The sequence below is a fragment of the Podarcis bocagei genome, assembly GCF_964188305.1.
Source record: "Podarcis bocagei genome assembly, chromosome: 11".
Classification (NCBI taxonomy): Eukaryota; Metazoa; Chordata; class Lepidosauria; order Squamata; family Lacertidae; genus Podarcis; species Podarcis bocagei.
In genome coordinates this window covers 38,157,378-38,183,859 of record NC_138136.1, presented here as the reverse complement: position 1 = coordinate 38,183,859, position 26,482 = coordinate 38,157,378, and the positions used below count along the sequence as shown (strand labels likewise).

Below are 26,482 nucleotides of genomic sequence, written 5' to 3'. Positions count from 1 at the left end.
GGCTCCAAAAGGATATCTCCAAACTGGGGGAATGAGTATTAAAATGGCAAATGTGATTCAGTGGAAGCAAGCGTTGTGTCATGCACGTTGGGCTAATAATCCTAACCACATATACAACTCAAGGACTCTGAACTGGAAGCGAGTGGCCAAGGAGCAGCTAGATGAAGATATTGACCCAGTGTGCAGCCGCTGTGAAAAAGTCGAATTCCCTGTTAAGGATCATTAGGAAAGGGTTTAAAATAAAACAACCAATATTATATTGTCACTGAACGAATCTGTGATGTGGCCATGCTTAGAATATGGTGTTCATTTCTGGTTGCCACACCAAAACAATACTGTACAGCTGGAAAAGGCTCAGAAAAGGGGAAGCAAAATGGCCAAGAGGCTGGAGCAACTTCCCTATGAGGCAGAAGTGGTTTGCTGGGTGCAGTGGAACAGCTCTACTGGTTGCCTGGCAGATGGGTTGTTGCTGCTTACAGTGAGGTGAAGGCACGGCAGTGGGGAGGTCATTGCCAGCAGGAGTGCCAAACTGGGGTTTAGACAAATTCACGACAAATAAGGCTAGCAATGGCTGAAGTAAAGCAGGCACAATGGCTCTAAATACTCATTGCTGGAGAAAGTGCTGTTGCTGCTCAAGTCCTGCCAGCAAGCTTCTCATAGGCATGTGGTTGGCCAGCATAAGAACAGGGTTCTCTATAGCCTATATGCACCTTTGGTCTGATTCAGCCGGGCTCTTTTCATGGGCTTACCACTGAGCAATTCATTTCGGCACCTGAGGCAAAGCACAAAATGGCACCCCCCTGGTAAGAAGTGAGTGAAGATCTAAGAAGGGGAATACACACACACACTCCCGTATAGATAAAGCTATGGTTTTCCCAGTAGTGATGTATGGAAGTGAGAGCTGGACCATAAAGAAGGCTGATCGCCGAAGAATTGATGCTTTTGAATTAAGGTGCTGGAGGAGACTCATGGACTGCAAGAAGATCAAACCTCTCCATTCTGAAGGAAATCAGCCCTGAGTGCTCACTGGAAGGACAGATCCTGAAGCTGAGGCTCCAATACTTTGGCCACCTCATGAGAAGAGAAGACTCCCTGGAAAAGACCCTGATGTTGGGAAAGATGGAGGGCACAGGAGAAGGGGACGACAGAGGACGAGATGGTTGGACAGTGTTCTTGAAGCTACCAGCATGAGTTTGACCAAACTGCAGGAGGCAGTGGAAGACAGGAGTGCCTCTGGTCCATGGGGTCAGTAAGAGCCGGACACGGCTAAACAACAACAAAATATCAAATCAAATCAACCTTACCCAATGGTTGAAGTGAGAATCAAGAGCCATCATGTGGGTAAAGGGGTCTGCTCTGAATCATGCCAGGTGGGTGTAGAGCCCAAAAGACCCCTATCAGCTGAGAGGCCGCTGTACTGGTGGCATTTGTTGGGGGGGGACTTCTGAGGAGGATGCAGATCCGACCTCCAAGGAGTACCCCACAGCCCTTGTTGCTGCAGCAATGATGCATTCCTTGGAAGCAGGAATTGCTGCCCTCCCAGATCCTGCCGCCTGACCCTAATGGGTGGGCTGGCCCCGCCCCTGACCATTGTCCATGCTAGTCAGGGGGTGCCAACTTGAATAAAATATTAGGGGGTGAGGCAGGTAAGCCCTGTCCTGCATAACGGATCACAAGATGTGGCACATGCACACTATTTCCATGCCAATGCCCATCAACTTTGTGGGGGGTGGCCCCCTCAAATATTTTATTGGGTGGGCCGAAGGGACCTCAGCCCCTACGAGTTGGCTCTCCTATGATGCTGGCTGAAGCTTATGGAAGCCACCTGGAGGCCCCTCACCCTTTTACAGAGGCGTGCAAATGGCAGATAGTTGTGAAAGGCAAAGAGCCTACCAGAGAAAAAGCTGGCAGCCTTATCAAGGGGCTCGATAGACCAATGAGGGTGCAAAAATCGTGTGATGTGGAGCCTAGAATCCGGTGTGGCCAGGCGCCCATTTTGCAGGAAAGGAACGTCTGAGCGGGGGGGGGGGGGGAGGCGCCTGGCTGGTCTACGATCCCCTTGGCGCGCGCTGGGGATTTCCACACACCCCTAAAATTCCTCCCCCCTCCATATCGTTCACTGTCATCTCAGCGGGTCAATGGCCGGTTCTTTTCCTCCGGCCCGCCACCCGAACGGAGAGGGGCGGGCTGCAGCAAGAGGAACCTTTTCGGCCCGCGAGGAGGAACCGCCAAGCAGCCCGAGGGGAAGCGGACGGCCGCTGCGGCGGCGGCTAGAGCGAGAGCAAGCTGGAGAGGCTGCAGCCTGGCTGGGCGGGTAGGCGGCGCTTGGGTCCCCCAGGCCTGGCGCGGGTTGGCAGGGGTGAGGGAACGGAGGCGGGGCGAGAGGCGAGCTGGGAGGGACGCCAGGCTGCGCTGGGCTCGGGCTGCCTGGCTGGCTGGGGCTGAGGCGAAGGAAGCAGCGCGGCGGCGAGCGAGGGCTGCTGTGGCGGCGGCGGCGAAGCAGCAGCAGCAGCAGCAGGCGCAGCCGGAGGCTTGGCGCGCTCGGCTTCTCTCCCTTCGCTGCAGGGCGCGCGGCTGGGGCCCGGGCGGGTGCGTGACAGCCGAAGGTGAGAGCCTTTCCTTCCCGCGTCGCCGTCCCCTCGCCGCCGCCCGCCTCCCTTCCCTGCCTCGCTGCTGCCGGCCTAGCGAGCGTGCGGAGGGGAGTCCGGCGGCGGCGGCGGCGGGTCCAGGACGCCGCTTGGCCGCGCGTTGCAGACATCCTGTTCGGCGGCGCGAGGCCTCCTGCCGCCTGAAGGGGGGCTTCGCTGTCTCTCTCTTGCGCGCGGCTCCTGCTTCTTCCCCTCCCGGTGACTGACAGGCAGGCAGGCAGGCAGGCAAGCAAGCAAAGCCTTGCATTGCATTCATTTCCCGTCTCCCCTGCCCAGCTGGCTTGGCTGGAGGAAGTTGAACTGGAGCGGAGCGGCGTCCTTGCAGCAGCGGGACCCGATCCCCGCGCCAGCTGGTATGCTTGCGAAGGAGAAAAAAATGCTTTCTCTGGGAAAGGGCGCTCAGGATTGCAGGAGGTTGCATTTTATAGCAGCCCCGCTCCTCAGCCCCAGACCAGCCTAGGTGCCCTCCACTCTCAAGGTCTGGGAACTGGGAAGGGTGCGAGGAAGGGAGGAATTGCCGGGTTAAATATTTCGTATTCCCTGCCTCGTCTCCCCCTTTTTTGGGTGCTGGTGGCGGCCGACAGAGTTGAAGCTGCGCTGAACTGCATGCATTGCGGTTAGGCGAATTCTCAATCGGCTACAGGTCGTTTGAAAAACCCGGAAGGAATAACCCTCTCGCTGACTTTATATTTCAAAATCTGAACACGTTTCCTTTTTCTTTCTTTTTCTGCCTCCCTCGGTGATTTTTATGGACTTTGCACAGCGGCTGTGCTGCGTGAGGAAGTCCACACTGCTGGTTTATGTGGGGAAGCGAATCAAAAGAGTGCATGGCACTTCTTGGTCTAGACAGTGTGCAATGGCAAGAGTGGAGCACAAGGTGCTAGACTTGGTTGATGCTAAATAAAGCTGGCTAAATATTGACACTAAAATCTCATTCTCTGGATAAGTGAGCAATCCACGGAAGTTAATCTGGAAAATTGCTTCACACCATTTTCCTGATAGGAATTTTAATCATGTATCGGAAGGCTAACCCCCCCCTCCCTACCACACTCCTATAATGTATTCATATTATAAGTACCGAATTTGCATAATGTTGTTCAACATAACTTTGCTCTTTTCTACATGTATTGTCTTTACTATTTTGAAATTTTGAAATTTCTCTTATAAATAAGTAAGCAAACTCTTACTACCCTATCAGGAATACACAGGGAGACTTACTGGTTTTAATTAGATGCAATGTGAAGCAGAGATGCAATTTGTTGAATTCATAGCCCTGATATTATATGAAGCTTGTGCTGCCAAAGCTGCATTTCGGTGAAGTGTAATGAGCTGTTAAGCGAACTTCTTGTGCTATCCTTGAGTGCTGCATTGTGTTTGCTTTGGGATTTACTGGTGGCATTTTAGAAAAAATAGTTCTTATTAGTGTATTGTGTCTTTCCTGGAAATGGAAAGTGTCTGGTTCTGGAGGAACAAATGGCTGGTTGAAGGATTTGAGTTCAGGAAGGGGAGAGGAAAGTCTTGTGTTTTCTGCTGCCAAATCCTTGCCTCTAAGCATTGGATTAAAACGTGCCCACACTGAAAAAAGAGGGTATAAGATGCATAGAACCATTTGAATAGGCAGAGAAATTTCTTGCTATTCAGGTGCAAAAGGAATTAAGCAAGGTACTGCATTTTCACATGATGTGTGTTGCTGGGTTATATTTTTATTAATTCATCAACAGAAAAAAATCCAGTGTGTGGTACCCATAGTGTGAAAAATGAAGACACTGGGTTGTATCCAACATAATCTCTACTCAGAGTAGACCCATTGAAATTGATAAACTTGACTAACTTATTTATTAATTTCAATAGGTCCACTGTGCGTAGAACTTATTGGATACAGACCAATTAATTGGATGTGTAAGGGAACAAAAAACAAAATAAAAAACCAACACCCTGGTAAAATCTCTGTGGTGCCGACAGGAGGAGCTATTATAACTTAAGGCTATGACACTCACAGGTGCAATCCTGTGCCTGTCTACTCGGTAGCAAGTTCTGTTGAGTTCATTGAAACTTACTTCTATTTCAGTAAGTACACAGTTGTAGTCTTAATGTGAAGCTTTTTGAGGAATGAATGCAAACTCTAAAAATTTGTGTAGTAGAACAGATGCTTTGCAAGTGTAAGGTACCAGTTTGTTAAATAATTATGGCCAGAAGAGCTGGTAATGACTTCTACAGTTAGAGTACAGTGGTACCTCGGGTTACATACACTTCAGGTTACATATGCTTCAGGTTACAGACTCCGCTAACCCAGAAATAGTGCTTCAGGTTAAGAACTTTGCTTCAAGATGTGAACAGAAATCGTGCTCCAGCAGCGCGGCGGCGGCAGGAGACCCCATTAGCTAAAGTGGTGCTTCAGGTTAAGAACAGTTTCAGGTTAAGAACGGACCTCCAGAACGAATTAAGTACATAACCCGAGGTATCACTGTATACTGTTCTGAGGTAGAGAGACTGCTATAAAGAAAGAATCCCATTACTCCTCAGGATTAAAACCTGTAAGCTACAGAAGGATAAAATCTGGACCACATAAATTTAATGGGCATTCTGCTTCTTGATCAGGCAAATCCAATTCCACTTTATTTAAAAGATCATAATAATGTTTGCGTATAGTACTTGGATTGTCCTGCAATGCTGTAATTACTTATAAGGGAGTAAGCCCCACTGTACTTCATGGAATTTACTTCTGAATAGATGTGCAGAGAATTGCATTCTAACTTCTTTAAAAGCTCCTATAATTAGTACAGGACTGTTTACAATAATGGCTGGAGACAGTGTTTTAATTTTGTTTAAAATGTGATTGGCTTGTGGAACACATTAATAGCACAAAGAATAAATGTAACAAGTAAATAGTTCTTTTAAAAAGTTATTGCTTAATGTGTAAGGTCATAAAGATGTCTTAGGCAGAGCAAATAGCTCTTCAGCACAACTTCAGAAGCAGAAAACTCATTCTAAAATGTCTTGGTCAAGGAAACAGTTGAGTCTATCCTGAGAGATTCTTTCCTGTTCTCAAACTAACTGCAAACCAGAGACTGATCTGTACCCTATCTGTACCTATCTGCTGGTATAAATACTGCAGTATTTCTGTATTATGGAAGTACTGGAGCACGGCAGCTGTGTTGGTAAGATCCATCAGTTTGCTGTCTTGGAGAATAGGCTTAACAGCTAGAGGTTTGCTGGGCAAGACCATTGCTTGGCCCTGATTTCCAATACAGACTTGTACAGGCTGATAACAAAAAGGCAAAATGAAACTTCTGCATTTGGGGAATACATTAGTACATGAGTATAAAGAAGTTCAGCACTTAACAAAGCAACTTGGGGCATTTGCTTCCCATGTGATCCATTGTCAACCCTGAGGTTCAAGGGGGTTGTTGCTGTATTGTATCTACGGTGCAACCCACTCTTTTTAAATTTGACTGAAAGTTTGTTGGAGTGGGTGGAGGGGCTGTGCTATCTTTCTCTACTGGTGGGGAGGGGGAAAATAGGTCAAACTAGACACATTTTACAGTGTTTAGAGAAGAACTCTTAATTGGCAGTGTGCCAAAATGGTTGTGGCAATGAGAACAAAGTGAGTAGGCCTCCTCACACACTTGTGCGCTTGTGGAGCTGAAACTATTTCTTAGCGTGATAATAAATATTTCAAAGCATTTGAGATATTTGGAGAAGTGTTAATTTTCTGGCACAGGTTGTGTATATATTTAGTTGAGTGTTGGCGATGTTCCAGACTCTCAAGTCAAGGTGTGTTTAAGTGGACTTGCTTGTTTGTTGCAAGAATTAGTGACGAAAACAATGTACACAGAAATCACTGTAGAACAATTTAATTAATACTTACGGTGCATTCCCCCTTGTTTCCAGTTCCAGATGTGTTCCTAGGCATAGGTGTGAAAGTTCTAGAGTTATTAGTAGACTTTCATAGCCAATGCCGAAGTGTTCACTTCCTTAGTGCGGGCATGTTGAGGCACATAACCTTACCTCCCCATCATTATACTCCAAGAGTCTAAATCCAATGTAAGATGTTTGGCTAGCTTCCACCAGTACATAAAAGCCCTGCAGGATCAGATCAAAGGTTTATCTAGACCAGCATTCTAGGCCAGCTTGATGCCTGGGCAATAGCACAATCCCATAGGTGCAGTGGCAATGCTGTGCAAAATTCTGCGTGCTGTATCTATAGAAAGTGGTTTTATTTTCTATTACTGAGTGTAATCAGTAAATATATTTACTGATATGCATATTTTTTCCTTACTAAGAGGTTTACCCCTGAGTTTTGGTGGTGGGCTTTGTTAGATGTTTTTGCATTTGTCAAGCGACTTGGAGTCGCCACCTTCTTCGGAGGATCGAGGGGACCTGATGCGACATCCTGTTGTCGTGCATGCGATGTTGCATGACATCAGGATGCTGTGCAAGATCGGGGGGCACAGTGCCTCAGCCCCCAGGAGCTGGCACCCTTGTAGCATATCAATTATTTCAATGCATCATTTCCCCTTCCTGACAAGTTCTTTTTGCAGATACCAGAGAGTGGAGAAATTTAGCATATAGTGATACTGCATGTTCATTTGTGGGTTCCTAAGTACAGCAGAAAAGCTGGAGTACTGTGGGAGAAGAGCTTTTATAGAGACACTACATGGTGCCTTTGGATGGTTGATAACTTGTGGCATCTTCAGAATCAAAGGGGCAGCTTTGCAGTGAGGAGTGTAACAGAATGACAGAAGAGGGGCGGAGGGAGATAGGCACTTGTAACAGAGCTTACTGGCTCTCAAATGTAATTCTTCTTTAATCAAAGCAGTCAGTATACCCAACTAACATAACCAAAGTTGGAGTTTGGGAAGGGACTGTACTTGCAGGAGGTCTGTTTCTCCTCTTTCTTTCCAATAGTTTCACCTTTTAAGTACACTGATAGATGACGACTTGTGCAGAGCTGCTTCTTGACGTTGTGTATATGCACAGGAATGCTCTTTTACACTTGGCTTACAGTCACACAGCCAAATGACAACATGCATGAAAATAATTCTGTTGATGGATGATGATTGGTTGTCCTTATTGATTAGTCTTCACCAACATTTCCTCAGTGCATTGGAGATGTAGGGGATCAAAAGGCACTCCCCCCATATATTATGAAGCATGGCTCATGGAAGAGTAAACATGGTGTAAACTCCCATTTTTTTAAGCTCATGAGAACCAAAGGTCCTGTTATCATTACTTCCAATATATTTGCCAGTCATCGGTAGACAGAGATATGGCACTTTGTGCTCCATTTTTCTTCATTCATACATAACTGCACATTGCAGGTCTAGATAGAGAAAAAGATGATAACTTTTAGTAAACATTTACATCCATTAGTAACCATCGGTTATATTGAAAAATATTTCCCCATATTTTATCCTCTGATGCTACTGAATCTGTGTCATTGCTATTGCTTGTGAAGCCATATGTGCTACAAGTTTCTTCACATAATTCCTCTTCTTCCTGTGAACTCACTAATACAGTCATCAGGTATCTGTCATCATTAATCATTCAACCAGTGTTATTAATGGAGCAGTTGGTGATAATAGCAGTACAGTTGTCTTCACTGAAATCTTTGTAAGAAGTTATTTGTATATAGAAAAGCAAAGTGCTGGATGTAGGAGGAAAGAAGTTAACAGTGGTACCATCACTATTTTGGATCTCAGTATCTTGAACTTCAATATTTTGTTTGTGTGAGATTCTATTTTGTTTCTAATTTTTCCACATTTCTATGGTGGCCCTATTTTCACAGAACAGTAAGCCATGGTCAGTAACAAACCATGGCATACCACAAATCATGCCCGCCACACTCCTTCCTTTACTGAGCTGGACTGGAACAAAGCAGAGTGCTGTCTATATGTCACATGTGAACCAGCACTCATGCTTTCCTTGTCTTCAGATGAGCCATGAGCAGAAGCCAAGGTTTGTTCTGGGCTTCTGTTTGTGGCTTGTTTGGAGAGAAACAAATGTAAGCCCTGGTCCACATTTATTTTCTCTGTGCTAAGCAAAGGGAGCAGCAGAGTAGATGCAATATGAGCAGTCATGGTAAGCCATAGTTTACCATGATGTGTGAAGCCAGGCCAGGTCCTAAGAACAAATTCAGGAGACACATTAGAAAGCTCTTTGGTTTCCAACACCCAGAAACTTGAGAACCATGTAGGACAGGGGCAGGGGACCTTTTCTGGCTGGTGGACCAGATCCAAACCTCCACCATCCTCTGCAGGTCACCTTGAACAGGTGTGGGAGGTGCTCACTTGTCCCATTGTGACATCAGGCGATAAATTCAAAGGCATGCTACAGATTAATAATGTCTATTTGCAGCTGTGGTTTGAATCCAAACATCCAATTTTATTTTCATTTATTTCTTATATTTATATATCACCTTTATCTTCCGAGGATATCAAGGTGGTTGGATGCTCGGGTTGCAAATGTGATCTGTGTGGAAAGCACGTTTGCAACCCGCAGCATTCGCAACCCGCAGCACCGCGCCTGCGCACGGGTCGCAAATCGGTACTTCTGCACATGCGCAAAGCGCATTATAGTGCTACTGCATATGCGCAAGCACTGAAACCCGGAAGTAACCTGTTCTGGTACTTCTGGGTTCGGCGCAGTGCGCAACCCAAAATTGCGCAACCCGAAGTGTCTGTAACCCAGGGTATGACTGTACACAGTTCTCCTCCCCATTTCATCCTCACAACAACCCATGGGTTAGGCTAAGAGATGGTGACTGGCCCGAGATCACCCAGTGAGCTTCATGGCTGAGTGGGAATTTGAACCACACTTAGCTCAAATGGACGAAGCAGGGCTCAGTTTCAGTTCCCATCAGCTGATGGGCACTGAAAATGAGCCCCACTTAGTGCAGCTGATCCCAGTGTGGCTCAGATGCACGAAGGCACAGTATGTCACAGCACAGTATGTCACAGGAACATGTATACTGCCTTTGGTGCAGAAGACAAAACTGTCTCCTTAACTCATAATTTTCATGCTTTTTGATGCATGAATGACTTTGTAAGAACCTTAACTCTACTGAAGGAGTTTTGATCCTAGAATTATTAGGTCAGGTGTAAATGGTTTCTGTGACTTTGAAAATGTAGGATTGGGTACCACGTCTATTCTACTATGAGCCATACTTCATGAAATACAGATTTTCAAAAACTGTGTTATGTGATCCTACTGCAACTGGGATAGAGCGAGGTTTTTTCCAGAGGTTTTTTCCAGAGAATTGCTTTGGCAGAATTCATCCATCAGTTGGAATTTTCACTTAACCGTTATTCATTATACTTTGCAGCAAATGGCAGAGTGGCAGGATAAAAAAAATATTATCCTGTAAATAGTCTCACCTGCTAGAATTACATAGCCCCCTGAAGACATTTTATTCTTTGCTTTAAAAGGTTTTCACTGTTTAAGTGAATGCTTTCACTTGTTGGTACAGCAATGCAGCAATTAGATTATGATTTGAATTTAGCTTTTTCTATAGCTGTAGAATGAATAACAGGTGAAATAATAAAAACTTTATAAGGCACCTACTGTTCTGGATTTCTGTAAGCTAGTGTTTAGTGTGTATATTTATAGTATTTTACAGCAGTGTATTGCTTTTTTAACTTCGTAATCACACCAACATGATTTAAATGTTCAAGCCTCGTCTTTTGCTCCAGGTCTAATTTAAGTATTTACCACTTCCCCCAGCCTGACAAAATACTGCTCCTTAGGTGGTCTAGCTTCAGTACAGTTACATAAAGCTGTGGGAAATCACATCAAAATGTGAAAGGAGTAAGTTAAAGTCTTCATAGAAAAAATTGTAACCTTGCTGTTAAATGTATAGTTTCTGAGGGAATAAAAAATGGAGGCACGTGATTTCATGCATAAAATCAATTTGTGTTCAAGCAGTGCTTCTTCTCAAAAGAACCACCCCAAAGCAAGAAGGCATGCTTGGGAGGATGCTATGGGTTAAACCCACCCTAGTTTAATTCACTCTTTTTCATGCTTGCTCTTAGCATTGGAGAAGATAGACCAGTGGGAAGAAGAACACTGATCCCCTAGGATTATAGCAGATTTTAAAGATAAGAACCCTAGAGCACCTTTCCTGCCTTCTCCTGTCTTGGAACTTAAGCTCCTCTGTCCATACTCAGTCGCTAGATTTTGCCATGATGGATATTTGTTGAAGGATGGTTTGCCCCACAAACTTGGCCTAAAATGAAAGACCTGTGCTCCTTCACGCTCTCTCCCTTATCGTCACTTTTAACTGTTCGCCCCTGTTTCTGTCTTTTTAAGCACGTATGATATAATCACCTTTTATTTCCTAATCATTATCCCATACCTGTTTTAAGTCTTATGTATTCAGTTTATCCGTATGTTTTATCTTATACTGGTCTGTGACCGAAATAAAGTTTGATACTGATATTTAAGCTCCTCTGTGAAAAAAATTTGTATGAAATAGGGATTCAGTAATTTGCGAGGGGTGGGTGGTGGAAGTGCACCAAACAGAGAGCAGGGGTGACTTGGCCATTAAGGATGAGCACTTATTAGGGGGACTTCCCATAGAATCACAGAGTTGGAAGGGGCCCTGAGGATCATCTAGTAAACCCCCTGCAATGCAGAAATATGCAGCTGTCCCATATAGGGCTCGAACCTGCAGCCTTGGCATTATCAGCACCATGCTCCAACCAACTGAACTATCCATTCTAGCAACCCCTGGACTGGAATGCGGAAGCATTGCTCACCTGGTTTCCCAATGCAGAGGTCGCTGCTGGTAACTGAGAGAGGCGAGATGGTGGGGAGGGTGGCATGGTGTGGGGGCTGTCAAACTGATGCCCCCACCTCTCTGCCCACATCATACTTATTTCCACAACAGCGTGCCCCTCTCACGTGACCTCCTCAGCGAGAAGCCAGGCAAGCAATGTTGCTCCACCTTGCTCTGTCCCGCCAGACTGGACTTGATTTCCAATGTAGAGGCAGTACTACAAGAAGTAGTGCACTGGAAACTAGTTTTCAGTATGTGCACTGAAGTTGTTAGTGCTCACCCCCTATCTATATTACGAAAAGAGGGGCGCATGTGTAAGAGCTTCCCCTTGGTGCCATGTAGATTCTTTTCTGGGTTGGCGTACCTCCTTGGAGTTCTAGTTTGAGGTCCGTTTTGTCAGGTCTTCCATTATAATTTTTGTTCTGTGGCAGCACACTTGTTTCTGAAACATTTCCCGCTAGAACCTGAGCTTACCATAGTTAGGGCCTTCAATGAGAATGGGAGTAATTACAATAATTTCATGTCTGAATTTTTTTCTTCCTCCGTAGGTGAAGTATGTGTGCAGAACTCCACCGCAAAAAGTTTAAGAAAAGTGAACATTTTCCAGCAAGTACATCAGAAGGAGGTGCAGCAAGGAGTAATTTTCAGCCCACCTTGAAAAATTGTGCCCATAAGTGCCAAGCTGGCCTGAAAAGGAACTAGCTGGGAGTCTATACATAGATAAAAGTCCACTCTTCTGAAATTTCACTGATTAAATGTAAAAGACGCACATACGGCCTCAGCTGTACAGCCACAGATTCTGGTGCTTCTTATGTGTTTGTGTTACAGTCCTTCTAACTGACACGTTACTTCCCCTGTTTATAACTTCTTTCGCTGTATATACAATAAAACCGAGTAGCACTGTGTTGCTGTTTTTCGCTAAAATAATTGAATGTTAAGACCTTTGCCAAAATGAGTGCAGAAGGATACCAGTACAGAGCTTTATATGATTACAAAAAAGAACGAGAGGAAGACATTGACTTGCACCTGGGAGATATTTTAACTGTGAATAAAGGTACTTTAGTGGCCCTTGGATTCAATGACGGGGAAGAAGAGAAACCTGAGGAAATCGGTTGGCTGAATGGTTATAACGAAACTACTGGAGAAAGGGGGGACTTCCCAGGAACTTACGTAGAATATATCGGAAGAAAAAAGATTTGTCCCCCAACTCCAAAGCCTCGTCCTGTTCGACCTCTTCCTGTGGCACCAAGTCCAGCAAGAGTAGGAATAGACAATGATCAGCCAGGTTAGTAGCGACTCTCCCCCAATGTCCAAACCTTTATTCTATGGAATATTAAGTGGATACTGCAAACGGTAAGTCATTGAAATTGGTCAGAACACTGGTAGCTTTTTTTATTATTCTTCGTATTTTTCTAAACCATGTTCACTTTGTAACAACTGCATTTTCCTATTTGGACTAGAAAAGAGTTCATGCTTTCCTTGCATTTTGATTGCCCTGGTGCGGCATGACCATAAAATAGCAAAAACCATAATGGTTTTGGGAAGTACTTCAGCATACTTGCCTTCCGACTGTGTTCCAGAGAACCCTGTGGTACTTCAGTAAGAATGTTGGTAACGGCAAACGAGTTTTCTTTAAAGATACATTTTCCATTACAGTGGTACCTCGGGTTAAGTACTTAATTCGTTCCGGAGGTCTGTACTTAACCTGAAACTGTTCTTAACCTGAAGCACCACTTTAGCTAATGGGGCCTCCTGCTGCTGCCGCTCCGCCAGAGCACGATTTCTGTTCTCATCCTGAAGCAAAGTTCTTAACCTGAAGCACTATTTCTGGATTAGCGGAGTCTGTAACCTGAAGCGTATGTAACCCGAGGTACCACTGTACTACCAAATTTCCTCTGTTAACATTTTACCCTTTTGAGTCTCAGGGCATGTTGTCAAGTCAGCTAGGGTGAGATCTGGCTAGTACTCTTCAGTGCTGTGCTCTTGAAAATCTACAGAATCCTCTGCAAACAGTAGGGGTTCTCTTCAAGACAAGTATGGAAGGGGTGTCCTAAATGCAACCTCCCAAAAAAAAACCTATTGCTCATCTAACGCATAGGACAGGGAAATTCTAAGATAATAAACATTTCAGTTTAGAGCAGCTGTCACCAACATGGTGCCCTCCAGATACTGAACTATAGTTCCCATCACCCAAGATTATTGGCTACACTGCCTGAGGCTGATGGGAGTCTGGCAATATGTATGATCTGCGCATGTGAATTATAACGTTTCAATAACACCTGGGTAGTAGTAACCACACATATCACTGAAACTATTACTTGCAGCTATAAATGGAAACGAAATATCACTGCTACCGTTGGATTGTATTCATGTGCCAGTTCTTCTAATACAGCTTAATGTTTAAGAAAACGTACACTAATTTTATTCAGATAAATCCATGGTTTTAAAATGTAATAGGGGCCAGCCCTACCATCATGCAGAATGAGGCAACTGTCTCAGATGCTTCTGCAGTGGCCCATGGCTACTCCTCCAGACTCCTCCAGTCCTTCCACTGCCCCCCTCCCAAATGTGGCCTACTGCCTCAGATGCAGTGAACGATGCCATCTTATCACCAATGTTAATGTATGCTTCAACTGCTGGCCCAGCTGGTTTTTGCTTGAGGGAAACAGCATTTTGTCCTTTGCTTCAGACAGCAAAATGCCTTGGACTGGGCCTAAATGTATTTTTGCTGTCCTCTGAGGCATACTGGTATTGAAAACCAGGTCAATCAACATTTTTTTGTAAGAAATATATACATGTAAGAGAAGGAGGTTGGGAAGGAGATGGTTTTGACTAATTATTTCACCTCCCCACAGTCCATGTCCCCCATATCTGCTCCAGAGAGTTGGGAGGACCCTCTGGAACAGCATGGGTGATGGTTTGGTGCTTGCAGGGGGGCATGGGAATCACTGGAAATTGCCTCGCTCTCATCTTCTCCTGATGGAAGGTTCCAATGGATCAGAGAGTCTTCCATCATTAGAGAGATGCCAGTTGGATGCAACACTTAGTCTTGGTGACTTCTAGTCCTTCATGTTCTCTCTTCAAGCTCTCATGTGTGTGTGTGACAACAGAAGTAACATACTAGGAAATCATTTTTGTTACTTTAAATGAATTCACGTAACATGAATCTTCATCGTTTTGTTTGTTGAGTAACAGTGTTTGTCATCTTCGCCTTTCATGGACCCCTGAATCCCGCCTGCCCACCAAAATCCCAAAGTAGTACAGAATGGTAAAATGTTAAAGCTTGATTCAGAAAAGTAGTTGCTGATGGGAAGGTGGCAGAGTGGAGTGGAATTGAATTGCAAGAGGTGGCTCTGGCTACATGCATCTGTGTACATCTATCTCCTTTGACGTTGCCTGGGGAGCAGGATGTGCATAAATGAATTTCCCTCTGAGGTTCTGTTGTGCAGAATGCCCACAAAGTAGAAGAGAAAGTGGAAACCTGTAACATGGTATTATCTGCTGTCTTTCTTACACATGGCAAATGTAAGCACCTTGCATGTTTTATAGAGCTCTTTTAGAACAACAGAGGGAATAATTCACAACTGTGTGAGTGTTCCACAAAGTAGTGACAATATGGCTGCCTACAGCTCTATGTTGAAAACATAATCTCCCCTTACATATTAGATATTAAGAAATGCCTTTGGATCCTATGGTGTGTGTGGGGGGGGGGGGTGCTTAAATACCAGCACTGGTGCCTTCCCCCTTCTGGAGTCACAGTGTAAATTATTAAAAGTGGAAATTCTGTTCCCAGGATAATGAAATGGTTAATCTTTTATATAGTCCAGATGAATGTGGGCAGCAAACCAACAGGAACCTTCCCAGGATAATAAACCATTGTTCTGCACATTAGAGTGCATTTTGACTATAAGGAGACTTGATGTAAAGCTTGCTTGACTGTATTTGGTCAAGTTCATATTTTCCAGGCTTAACTTTTTCATACTGCTCCATCAGTAGGAGAGAGAGCACATGAGGAGTGATGTTTCTTACTGTACTACTTGGAGTCAAATTGAAAATGAAAACATAGTTGTATGGTTTACAGATTAGACCTCTGTTGTGGTTTCTCACTGATATGTTCACCATGGTACCTTTCCCCCAAACTATTTTTAACATGTGTTCCCATAAACAAAACAAGCTTTATTTGGGGTTTCTGCTTTTGTTTATCAGACTTAGTAACTTAATACTTGGAACACTTCTCTTTCCTTAATCAGACAAGTGTTTTGTCTTTGTGAGCGTACATATCTTGAAATCAACAGATGTGATTGAAATTTGTGCACTACGTTTGAGGAAGCCTGAGCTTTAATTAGCTAACAGAAATGTTTTCTTTTTCAAATTTAATTCTCTATGCTAACCTAGGATTTAAAATATATAATGCTAACCAAAGCAATTTAATGTATGCCTAAATAACATAGGCTACATAACATAGAAACTCTTAAGGGGTTGTGGAAGACAAATAATAATTATTTTCAACAGTTTTGTCTCAGCCTTTTGCAGTTAAAGTAACAGTTTTGTAGCACCCTAATTACTTAACAAATTAGTAACTGGCTTACCCATTCCAGGATCTTTGTTATCTTCAGCACTGTTTTGCTTTGTGAATGGTTCTACATACCGGTACATTTAAGCTTTTAACATAAGTATCAGCCTGCACTTTCCCTTTCATGTTCCTTTGACCTCATTGCTTACAATCCTTTCCCTTTGCATGTATATAGCAATTTAGGATAACATTTCGCCCATCTGATGAAGTGGACCTTGCTTACCAAAAGCATGTGACATAAGAAATACATTAATCTTTAAGATGCCACAAAACACTTTTTAAAAATAATAACAGTGGTTAGCCTTACTGCAGAAAAATGAAATTCCTCTTTCTAACCCCCCGTTTTTAAAATAAAAATTAGTTATTGGGAATTCCAGTGATTATCTGAGGGTGGGACCTTGTGTACTTGTGTAAGTACATCTTGACAGTAAGGGCCAATTTAACATTATCTTAATGATGGGTGCTATTGCTTCCCCATGTTTAGAACACTTTCTGTTATTGTCATATCTAGAAAGAGGAATTATGTGATATGGGGAAACCATATCATGTGGTTATGTCAAACACCAGTATCATTTCTTCCAGGGATGCTGGTCTTGGAAGAAACCACATTACTCGCCCACATGGTGTGGTTTCTCTTTTCAGATTGGAGCCATAAGGAATTTAGCCAACAGGAAGCGGCTGTCACACTGCTCTGGTAACCAAATAGCCATCACTTATGGCTGAAATTCAGGAACATCCCCTTTAAATTTTGTAGATCGTGCTGTTTATACTTGGTCATTGCTGGGGGGGGGGGGAGAGAATTGGAGTGATTGGAGAAGTATGGATGATCTTTAAGTTTTGCTCAGAGGAGGCCCATTGAAATTAATGGACCTAACTTAATCCTGTTCGTTTCAATGCATCCATTCTGAGCAAATTTTTGTTGGATACCTCCCAAAGTATGTTTCCCTTTCCAGTCCCCCCCCCCCCCCTGTGCTTATTCTACTCCACTAACATTTGTGTGAGTATCAGTGCTGGTATAATCATATGGTTGCAAGATGGAGGGCACTTCTATTACTCCTCCTGCCAAAAAAATAATAATCTGTGTAACCTTTAAGACGTTTATTGGTTATTTGATGTGTTTACACACACACACAAACAAAATCATTTTTGGGTATGGTGGTTGCCCTACCAATTAATATTAGAAATATATTTTCAAAGGTAAAAAGTTTCCAAAATAACCTTGGGGGGAGAGGGAGAGACATAGCGGTGAAGGGGAGGACATATCTTTGTGAGTTTCACCTCTCCATTTGACAACATTCGACAAAGTTGAACAGCATGGTCTTTATGTATATTCTGTCTTTTGTTGGGAATTGCACAGAGAGGGAAATGCAATTATGAGCACCCTGCAGAAGAATTCAGATAATCCCTAGGGACATCTTCCTCAAGGGAGAGAGGCTACTTGTACAAATAAACAATATCAGGAGTCTTTACTGATAGTAAAATATTGAAAATTGACAGTTCAACGTTGTGAAACAGCATCCTATTCTACAGCATATTTGTATTTCTTTTAAGAGGCATTGCAATTTACTGGTCTGATTGCCCAGGAAAGCAAGTGGGGTTGGTTGTTTACTCCTGAAATAAAGCTTCTGAAAAGATAAGTGACAATATCTCAGCTTGGAAAAATCTCTACTGCTGTTTTTCAGACCCAGAAAGAAAATGTTTCAAAAGTTTATTGCATTATTTACAAAGATGTGAAATAATATATGAAGTCTCTTCAATATTTGTACAGATACTTCTGTGGGAGGCAGTTGTCTAAAGCCAGGATAGTGGGGAATTCTTGGTTTCCCCAAACGTGTTGGTATATCCATGAAATATATTGCAAAGCCAGGTGCTTTTAAAACATGTGACATTTACAAGTAACCTCCTGCCCTAACTCACATTTCAATATGTATCTTGATCCCTGTACTCTAAAATAGCAATCAAACAAAGTAGCTGAGAAGTTGGTATCCCATCATGAACTTGTACATCATGGACTTGCACATGTGCAGGAAATCCAAGAATGGGCTATATCTACATGTTTGCCCACGGAGATAATAGTTCTCTTCAGGTGTTCTAAATACCTGTGTAGGAGGCACAAAGATGTACATGTTGGCTCCACCCCTTCATCCCACGCCTTCCCACATTGAGCAGGAAGATCTGAAGTGGGATAATAAGCCCATTCAACACTATAAATGCAGGAATGTCAGGATGGAGGGACGTGGGGCTGACTTCCTGAACCCTGCAGCCTTTGTATAGTTAGACACTGTTAATCCCTAAAGAGGGCTAATGTATTCATGCTAACAATTCTGAACTCCACAATGAAGAGGGGTGTGTGGATGCATGTGTGTGTGTGTTATGTGTACATACAGACAAATATATATGGCTGTTTTATTCCTAAGGAGAAGAAAAAAGGGGAAGGAATTATTACAATTTTTGTTGTTGTTGTTGTTATACCCTGCCCATCTGACTGGGTTGCCCCAGCCACTCTGGGTGGCTTCTAGCACGCATAAAAAGACAATAAAACTTCGCACATTAATAGGCTTCCCTATACAGGGCTGCCTTCAGATGACTTCTAAAGGTTCTATAGTTACTCACCTCCTTGACATGTGATGGGAGGGCTGTTCCACAGGGTGGGTGGGTCCTGCTAGCTAGGGAGTTTCAGTCCAAAAACAGATAAGAGACCCAAGTTTGGGAAACTCTGATATAGATGGACATGGTAATACACCTTCTGAACAACTTTTACATTAATACTGTTGAAAAATGGATTGACATTTCAATATGCCTCCTATAATGTCTACCCGTTTAGGAAGTTTCTGTTCACTAGTTGTTGTTTTTAAGGGCTAAATGGCTGATTTATCAAAGGACTTCTAGGTAGCTATTAATCTTAAGTAATATACACACAAAAGGGATGAAATTATCAGTTTGCTTGGCATATTTTTGGTGTTACAGTTGAACAACTGATTTATTTATTTTTAAAAGGCTAAAGCACTCCCCCCCCCCCCTCAATGCCACAGAGCTTCTCTGACTGCTGTTTGACTCCATCTGCTGGTAAATACTCATAGTCCCAAAAATATTTAACACAAGTAATTGATGGATTGAAAGTAACAAAATGGAATCCAGTCTTTGTGTGTGTGTCCCCCACCCAACCAAGACAAACATCTTATTTAAATATTTTATCTAATGGTTCCAGCCTAGTAGTGTATCTGATTATAACTCCTGCTAAAATTAAAAGAAAGCCAAAACCTGTCGTCTTGTCTACTTTTAGGGCCACTTGCTTGTGTTAAAATAGACAATTGCATACCAGCCCCAAACCCCCATCCCACCCAACTTCTAATAAAAAATTGAAGGATATTCTTAATTGGTAGTAATGCGCATTGCTGACACAGTCTATAGGTTTAGCAGTCTTTCACTTGGGGTTTGCTTATAAAGGAAGACTTGGTTTTTTGCAAAACGTGGTCATTTGCAGCTGCTAATTTCTTGCCAAGAAATGATTAATTCTGTACCACCATGCCCCCTTAAACCTTTTCTTAATGCCATTTACAGATACACAGTTTCTTGTGAAAGAACGCAGATGTCTGCAGCGCAGCTGGCCATAAAACTTTCTGCATGTGTATCTTGCTTAAAATCTTGTGTCCATGATGAATTACCATGAAATCAGTCTGAAGGCTGAAATCTGAGGAATTACCTTATTTTAATAGCCTGGAATGAAAAGGGCATTTGTGTTGCACTTTAAGTATTTAACAGTGGTTATGGCTTATGCAGTCTGTGGCATTATACTGACAGTACTGAAGGAGTGGTTGGGTTTGCCTTATTAAATCCAGCCAGCTTTTAATTTTTATTTCAAAACAGAAAGATTCAAATGCCATGTCCTAATTCTTTAAATTCTCATCCTGCCCTATAACAAAGATAGTACACTATATAACAATGCATAAAATCAAATAAAACACAACATATTTTATTTTATTTTATTTAAAAAAACTTATGTTGACTAAACCCTGACCCCAGAAGCCAGCCCAGACAAAGGTCTTACAGTGCTTCTAAAAAATATGCTTAGTTTTTTTGGCTTGCTCCCAAGGGGAGGGGAATTCCACAGCTGCGACAGAGACCAAGAGCTCTTCTGTCTGTGCCTTTTTGTTGTCTGAACGGATCCAGTGAATGGAGTTTCCAGCAAACTTTCTGATGCCCTGAATAGATTGGAGTTGGTTAGCATGTTTGTTTGACTTGCATTTATTTAGCAAACAAAACTTTAAAAGCACAGTGCAACATTGGGATTTAATATGCTGCATACATATCACAGTTTCCCCCCCTAAGAAGTATTTGAATTGAACTGTGTGGTTGATTGCTGAAAAGTCACACACACCTGCACTGCAGTATATGTCTGCTCAAAAATAAGTCCCATTGACCTTACGCTCAGCAGCACATGTTCATAGAACGACAGCCTTAGTGTTGACTAAATGCTTCGTTCAAAGCTCTACTGGCAAATTATTCTTTTCTGAATGCTTGTAAATATTTTAACACACAGCTCAAGAAACTGGCTAAGGAAAGGAATGAAGGGACCAAAAACTTGTTAGGCCAGTTTTAGCATGCTTAGAAATCAGTGTGTTTAGCTTTGTTATACAGCGGTACCTTGGCTCTCGAACGGCTTAGTTGCCAAACAAATCGGCTCCCGAATGCCGCAAACCCGGAAGTAAGTGTTCCAGTTTGCGAATGTTTTTAGGAAGCCGAACATCTGACACTGTTTCCGCTTGAGTGCAGGAAGCTCCTGCAGCCAATCAGAAGCTACACCTTGGTATTTGAACAGTTTCAGGAGTCGAACAGACTCCCAGAACGGATTAACTTCGAAAACCAAGGTACCACCGTATATGCATGCGTGTTTAGGAATGACTCACTTGAAACAATACAGTTCAGGAGCTGTGTAATTTGACTAGTATTGCATAGTATAGTATCCTTTCATTGTCTTACTAATCAATTTTCTGGCATATGCATTTTAGAAATGGGAAAATTTCCACGAAAAAATATAGTAGTGGAAAAATTTCCACCCCCATCACTGAATGTATCACATATAAATATTAGGAGGCTAGTCATGGCTGATCTTAGAATGAAATGGAATGAGGAATAGAGGAGGAGCCAAGCTTAGATAAGCCTAAGATGTTTAGAGATTTGTAGTAAAAATTAGCTGTGTTTTACACAGGGATGTGTTTTGCTGTGCCTCCCTTGAAGTTATAATGTGGCTTAAGGAGCCAAGGTAGACATCACAGTGGTACCTCGGGTTACATACGCTTCAGGTTACATACACTTCAGGTTACAGACTCCGCTAACCCAGAAATAGTGCTTCAGGTTAAGAACTTTGCTTCATGATGAGAACAGAAATTGTGCTCTGGCGGTGCGGAGGCAGCAGGAGGCCCCATTAGCTAAAGTGGTGCTTCAGGTTAAGAACAGTTTCAGGTTAAGTACAGACCTCCGGAACGAATTAAGTACTTAACCCGAGGTACCACTGTAATGGAAAGGGTAAAATGTTAACAGAGGAAATTCGGTAGTACAGTGGTACCTCGGGTTACATACGCTTCAGGTTACATACACTTCAGGTTACAGACTACGCTAATCCAGAAATAGTGCTTCAGGTTAAGAACTTTGCTTCAGGATGAGAACAGAAATTGTGCTCTGGCGGAGTGGCAGCAGCAGCAGGAGGCCCCATTAGCTAAAGTGGTGCTTCAGGTTAAGAACAGTTTCAGGTTAAGAACGGACCTCCAGAACGAATTAAGTACTTAACCCGAGGTACCACTGTATATGGGAACGTGAGCTTTCCTTCACAATGCAAAGGCAGGAAATCCTTCACCATCCCAATACAGGGGGCAGTGTTTACAGAGAAGAATAAGCAGGTGGGTGGGAACTGACCCCTTCAACTTACTGATCTTCTGCTGATAGCCCTCCGCTGCACTCGCTATTATCTATGGGGCTGTAACTGCATTTCTCAGGATAAACCCAGAGTGGGCCCTCAGACAGTTCTTGAATCTGAGTCTCCCAGCTGCAAACCCCACAATGCTGCTTTCTCAAAGTGCAAGTCACTGGAGGCAAAAGTAATCACTGCCGCAGTGAGTACAGAAGCTCACACAGCTGCTTGCCTGCTAAACCGAACATCATAGGACATCTCATGATGAATGGTGAGCAGGTGAACGGCACAGTTTGCGCCACTGCGATTGCTTTCTGTTACAAGCAGAGATTTAGTCATAATTGCCCTGCACTGTAAATGCAGCAAAACCCAACTCATTATCTTGCATCTGTGGCTCATGTAATTCATAGTCAAAACTGGTCTCTCTCTTTTTACTTGCATGCCTTGCTGTAACAGTTAGTAGTGAGAACAGTACTGAGGGTTTTAGCAGTCTGATTAAGCTTGCTGGAGCAAGGAGAAGACTCTTCGCTCACCAGCAGCAAGAGACATAGAACTGGACTCCCCAAGTGAATGAATGACTGCTCTTCCTTTGTGTAAGAAAGCAGGGTGCTGATTACTACAGCTCAGAGCTATCCCCATACATGTGCTTTTGTCTTTTGTTGAAAGAGAAACTGATACTCAGAGAAGTGGGGCTTGCATCCTGGTCTCAACTGTGAGCGAGCAATGACAACATGTGAATTCCAGACAGGGCCAGGAATGGATTAAGAGCTTCCTGTCAGTGTTGTGTATCAGGCTGTAAATCTTCAGTTTTAGACAGTCACTTGAATACTTAATCTTAGCAGTCCTTGCAACAACCAAAATCCAACAAGGCAGGCCAATATTATTCTTCCACATACTACAGATGAGAAGAGATGCTAAGACTTGAGAAACTGTACTGAAGGCCACTTAGCAAGTTTGTGGCTGAGCTAATATTTAAACTGGGGTCTGCTCATGCTTTTAACCCAACACTAAAGCAGACAGCAAAGAGATATTTCTAGACATTATGGCTGTGCAGCTTCATATCAACTTCAGCCTAAGCACATGCAAAGTAGTGCATCGTGAGACAAAAGTTCCTGATTGCACATAGATGCTGATGGTGTTCAAGTTGGTTGAAATTGTTCATGAGATCCTTGGTTCATAGCAAAAAGCTCACTGACAGCACCTGCTGATTGTATAGCAAGAAAACCGATTGTGTGAGAGAGAGAGAGAGAGAAAAGAATGAAGGGATGTATGTGGACCATCACCTATGAAGGAAGGCTTGAAAAGTTCCAGCTGCTGAGTTTAGGGGGCAAAGGAAGAAGATAACTCATCATTATGAAAAGTGTGGAGAGAATTATGAGAGAGAGAAAATACTCTCTCTCCAAACACTAGAACATAAGAGTGTACAGTGGAATTGATCAGTCACAAATTCAGGACAAATAAAAGTAAGCTAAACTTCTCTCAATAATTATGGAATTTATTGCCACAGAATGCCACAGCAAACATGAGTACATGTCTTTTTTTAAAGGGGGGGAAGAGGCTATTTTTTGCTTTATAAATTATGATTACTTCTTCTCTTGAGAGAGAGAAGCTTCAGAAATGGTTGCTGTTTGATTTTAAGCTTTTGAACATGGACTATAGAACAGATTTGGAGTTCTTGCCAATTCAAATCCAGTCGGCTGTTCCAAATCCGGAATAATTTAGCTGATAATTAGCCTGCCTAAGCATTTTTATGAAAAGCATTATTGAGGGCTTTTCCTAGCATAATCCAGTTCTGAGACTTGACCTCTCTATGGGCTTCAGAGTCTTGCTTGTTAGTAGGAGAAAGTGTTGATGAATGCATATTCAGTCATACAATGGTACATAACAAGAGCTACTTGTTTTTAAATCAGATATCTAGATTTTAAAGGACCTCTGTTCATCCAGGAAGGGGCCTCCTCAAGTGCACTGATGCTGCAAAGTGATGGTAAAAAAAGAAAGGAAAAAACAAGCTTTTTAAAAAACCACCCTTAACTGCCACCGGTTCTGTATTTTTGCAGTTTCCTCTCTGGGATATATTTTTGTGCTGATGCTAACAAAAAATCTTTAATATTAATTATTTGTGGTCCAGAAATGAATTCTAATGGGGCATAATAATTTTGGGGCCTGTACCCAGTGAGCTGGTAATAGCTGCAACATATGCCATGGGCTTTTTAAGACCTCTTGTTGTTAATAAACTGACAGTTGTCCTCACTCATTTTTCAAAGCACCTTGCAGTGAATGTACCCGTTTTAAATGGTTACAGACTAGTTTGACCACTCCAGACAGCTTTCAGCAAATAAGGCTGTTTGCTGGTCAGAATTGTGTTTGCACTGCAGGCCACTTTGAGAGAGAAGGCATGATCTTGTGCCTAACAATCAGGTGGAGGTCACTTCAGGGGATGCTCAGTCAGCACTATGTAAGTGTGCAACTGCTAGGAACCCACAGTGTATATTGCTGGCATCACTGGAGAATGCTAGGTGATTGACAACTATATGCTTGCATAGTGCTGACTGAGACACTCAGGGTCCCATCATCACTTCTCAGCGGTTACTGGCATGCTCTCCTTAATGCCTCCACCCTGGCTACCTCTTGGCAGCTCCCAGATTTGTAAATAGCCACTTTTCTATTTGCCTCTGGTGATGAAGAATTGCCTCCAGGCAGGGAAGATTTTGCAATTTAGGAGAGATGGCACTCCCCCCCCTTTTTTTTATGGAGCGGGAGACAAGTTCGTAACTTTTGTGAGCTTGGCTATAATTAAGGTTCCTTCATAAGCTGTTTGTTAAAGTTAAATGCCCACTATTTGAATGACTGAAGTAAAAAAAAAAAAAAAAAAGACCCAACTTGATAGTGTAAATATCTATGATGTTTGAGCATTTTTGCCAACATACGTTGGCGCAACTCTCCCCACAAGCACCAGAGGGGGAAGACAGTTATAGGCTGGTCTAGGGTTTTCTCCAGATGTTTCCTCCAAAACTCACAACTAGAGGTTTTTTTTTATTATATTTAGGTAAGAGAAGGAACCAATTAACTTTTTTTTAAGTCTGTGCTATTTGCCTGATGTTCAGCATTTCTCATTGACTGTTTGTATCAGGACAGAATAAAAGCACATGTTGCCCCTTTTAATCTGCAAGGTTGAATTATCTTTTTCGTAAATAACTACCACTGAAATGCTTTAAAAACGGCATTTTTATTTTATTTTTTGCTAAGGGTGTGTTTAACTTTCTTTTTGTTCTCAAATATTCCATATTTGTTCAGAGTAAGACAGGAAAGAGCAAGCTGTCATCTTCCTCCTACCAAGGTCGTCAGCCAAATCCCTCATTAACGTGAGTGAAAATAGGATCAGACCAACGAAGATTATCCGGGATTGCCTGTTTAACCTGGGAATCTTGTCTGAGAAAGTACTGTGGGGTTGCACTATAGCCATAAGAACAGCCTTCGGGATCAGGCCAATGGCCCATTCAGTCCAACACCTGTTCTCACAGTGGCCAACCAGATAGCTGTAGGAAACCAGGGAGCAGAATATCAGCACAAGAAACACCCCCCCTCCACCTCCACCTTCCTGATTTCTAGCAACTAGTATTTGGAAGTATTGCTGCCTCCAACAATGGACAAAGAGCACAGCCATCATGGCTAGTAGCCATTGAAAGTGCTCTTCTCCATGAATTTGCTTAAAGCCATCCAACCTGGCAGCCATCACTGCTTCCCGGGAGAACACATTCCCGAGTTTGACTATGTGGTGCACGAAGAAGTACTTTGCTTTATCTAAAACAAAAGTTTATCCCAAACCTTTGGGAGATTCCATCTAAGAACACTGTTAGAATGTAGGTGTTAGAATTCCTGCTCCATGATTACAGTCATGGGATTTTTGTCTATCACATGACGGTGTACGTTTTGACTCCACAGAGTGGGAAGTGATGGAGACAGGATGTTTGTGTTACTGTGTTCCATGAAGTGGGACTATTGTCCTTTTTTTGTTTGTTTTGTTTTTGCTGTCTGATGCTAGAGAGAGAGGGAGCCAGGTTGCAGTGCTGTGTGTGTGTGTGTTTGTATGTAAATAAAGTAGATTAGCCAAAATGCTGAGTTGCTGAGGTCTGTTACGCAAGCTGTGAAGACTCTATGGATCCCTAAGTGTGCCGGTGTCTGTTGGCATCGGTCACTGTGATGTTCGGGCTGAAGAAAGCTTTTGAAGCTCCCGAATGAACGACCAGGAGGGAGATAACATGCCAGTTGGATATGTGTCTCTACCAGGGTCCTACTCGAGTGTAGGATGAGCTCCTGACAGTAGGATCACAACTTGTGCACATTTAACTCATGTGAAAGCAGCTTTATGCCCTTGGCAGCTTCCATGAGTAGAGAAATGTCACGTGGAATCGCCTCTGAATGATTTCATGTGGTTGAAGGAAACATTTGAATTACTTCAGAATTTGATTTTGCAAATGCATAAAACATTTTATTGATGTTATTCATATTTTGCCTTTTACCAAACAGCTGCAAGCTAGCTTACATTTTTAACAATACAGTATCATAAGAACACATCC

At 42.9% G+C, this 26,482-nt stretch overlaps 1 protein-coding gene across 1 annotated transcript in view; it reads left to right on the top strand.

Moving 5' to 3' along the window:
- Positions 1-2,429: 2,429 nt before the first annotated feature.
- Positions 2,430-26,482, top strand: part of PIK3R1 (phosphoinositide-3-kinase regulatory subunit 1) — a 62,889-nt gene continuing 38,836 nt past the window's right edge. The window contains exons 1-2 of the mRNA XM_081212832.1: positions 2,430-2,606; positions 11,973-12,709. Of these exons, the coding sequence (XP_081068958.1) occupies positions 12,376-12,709 (334 nt within the window). The 5' untranslated portion in view covers positions 2,430-2,606; positions 11,973-12,375. The remainder of the gene's footprint in view (positions 2,607-11,972; positions 12,710-26,482) is intronic.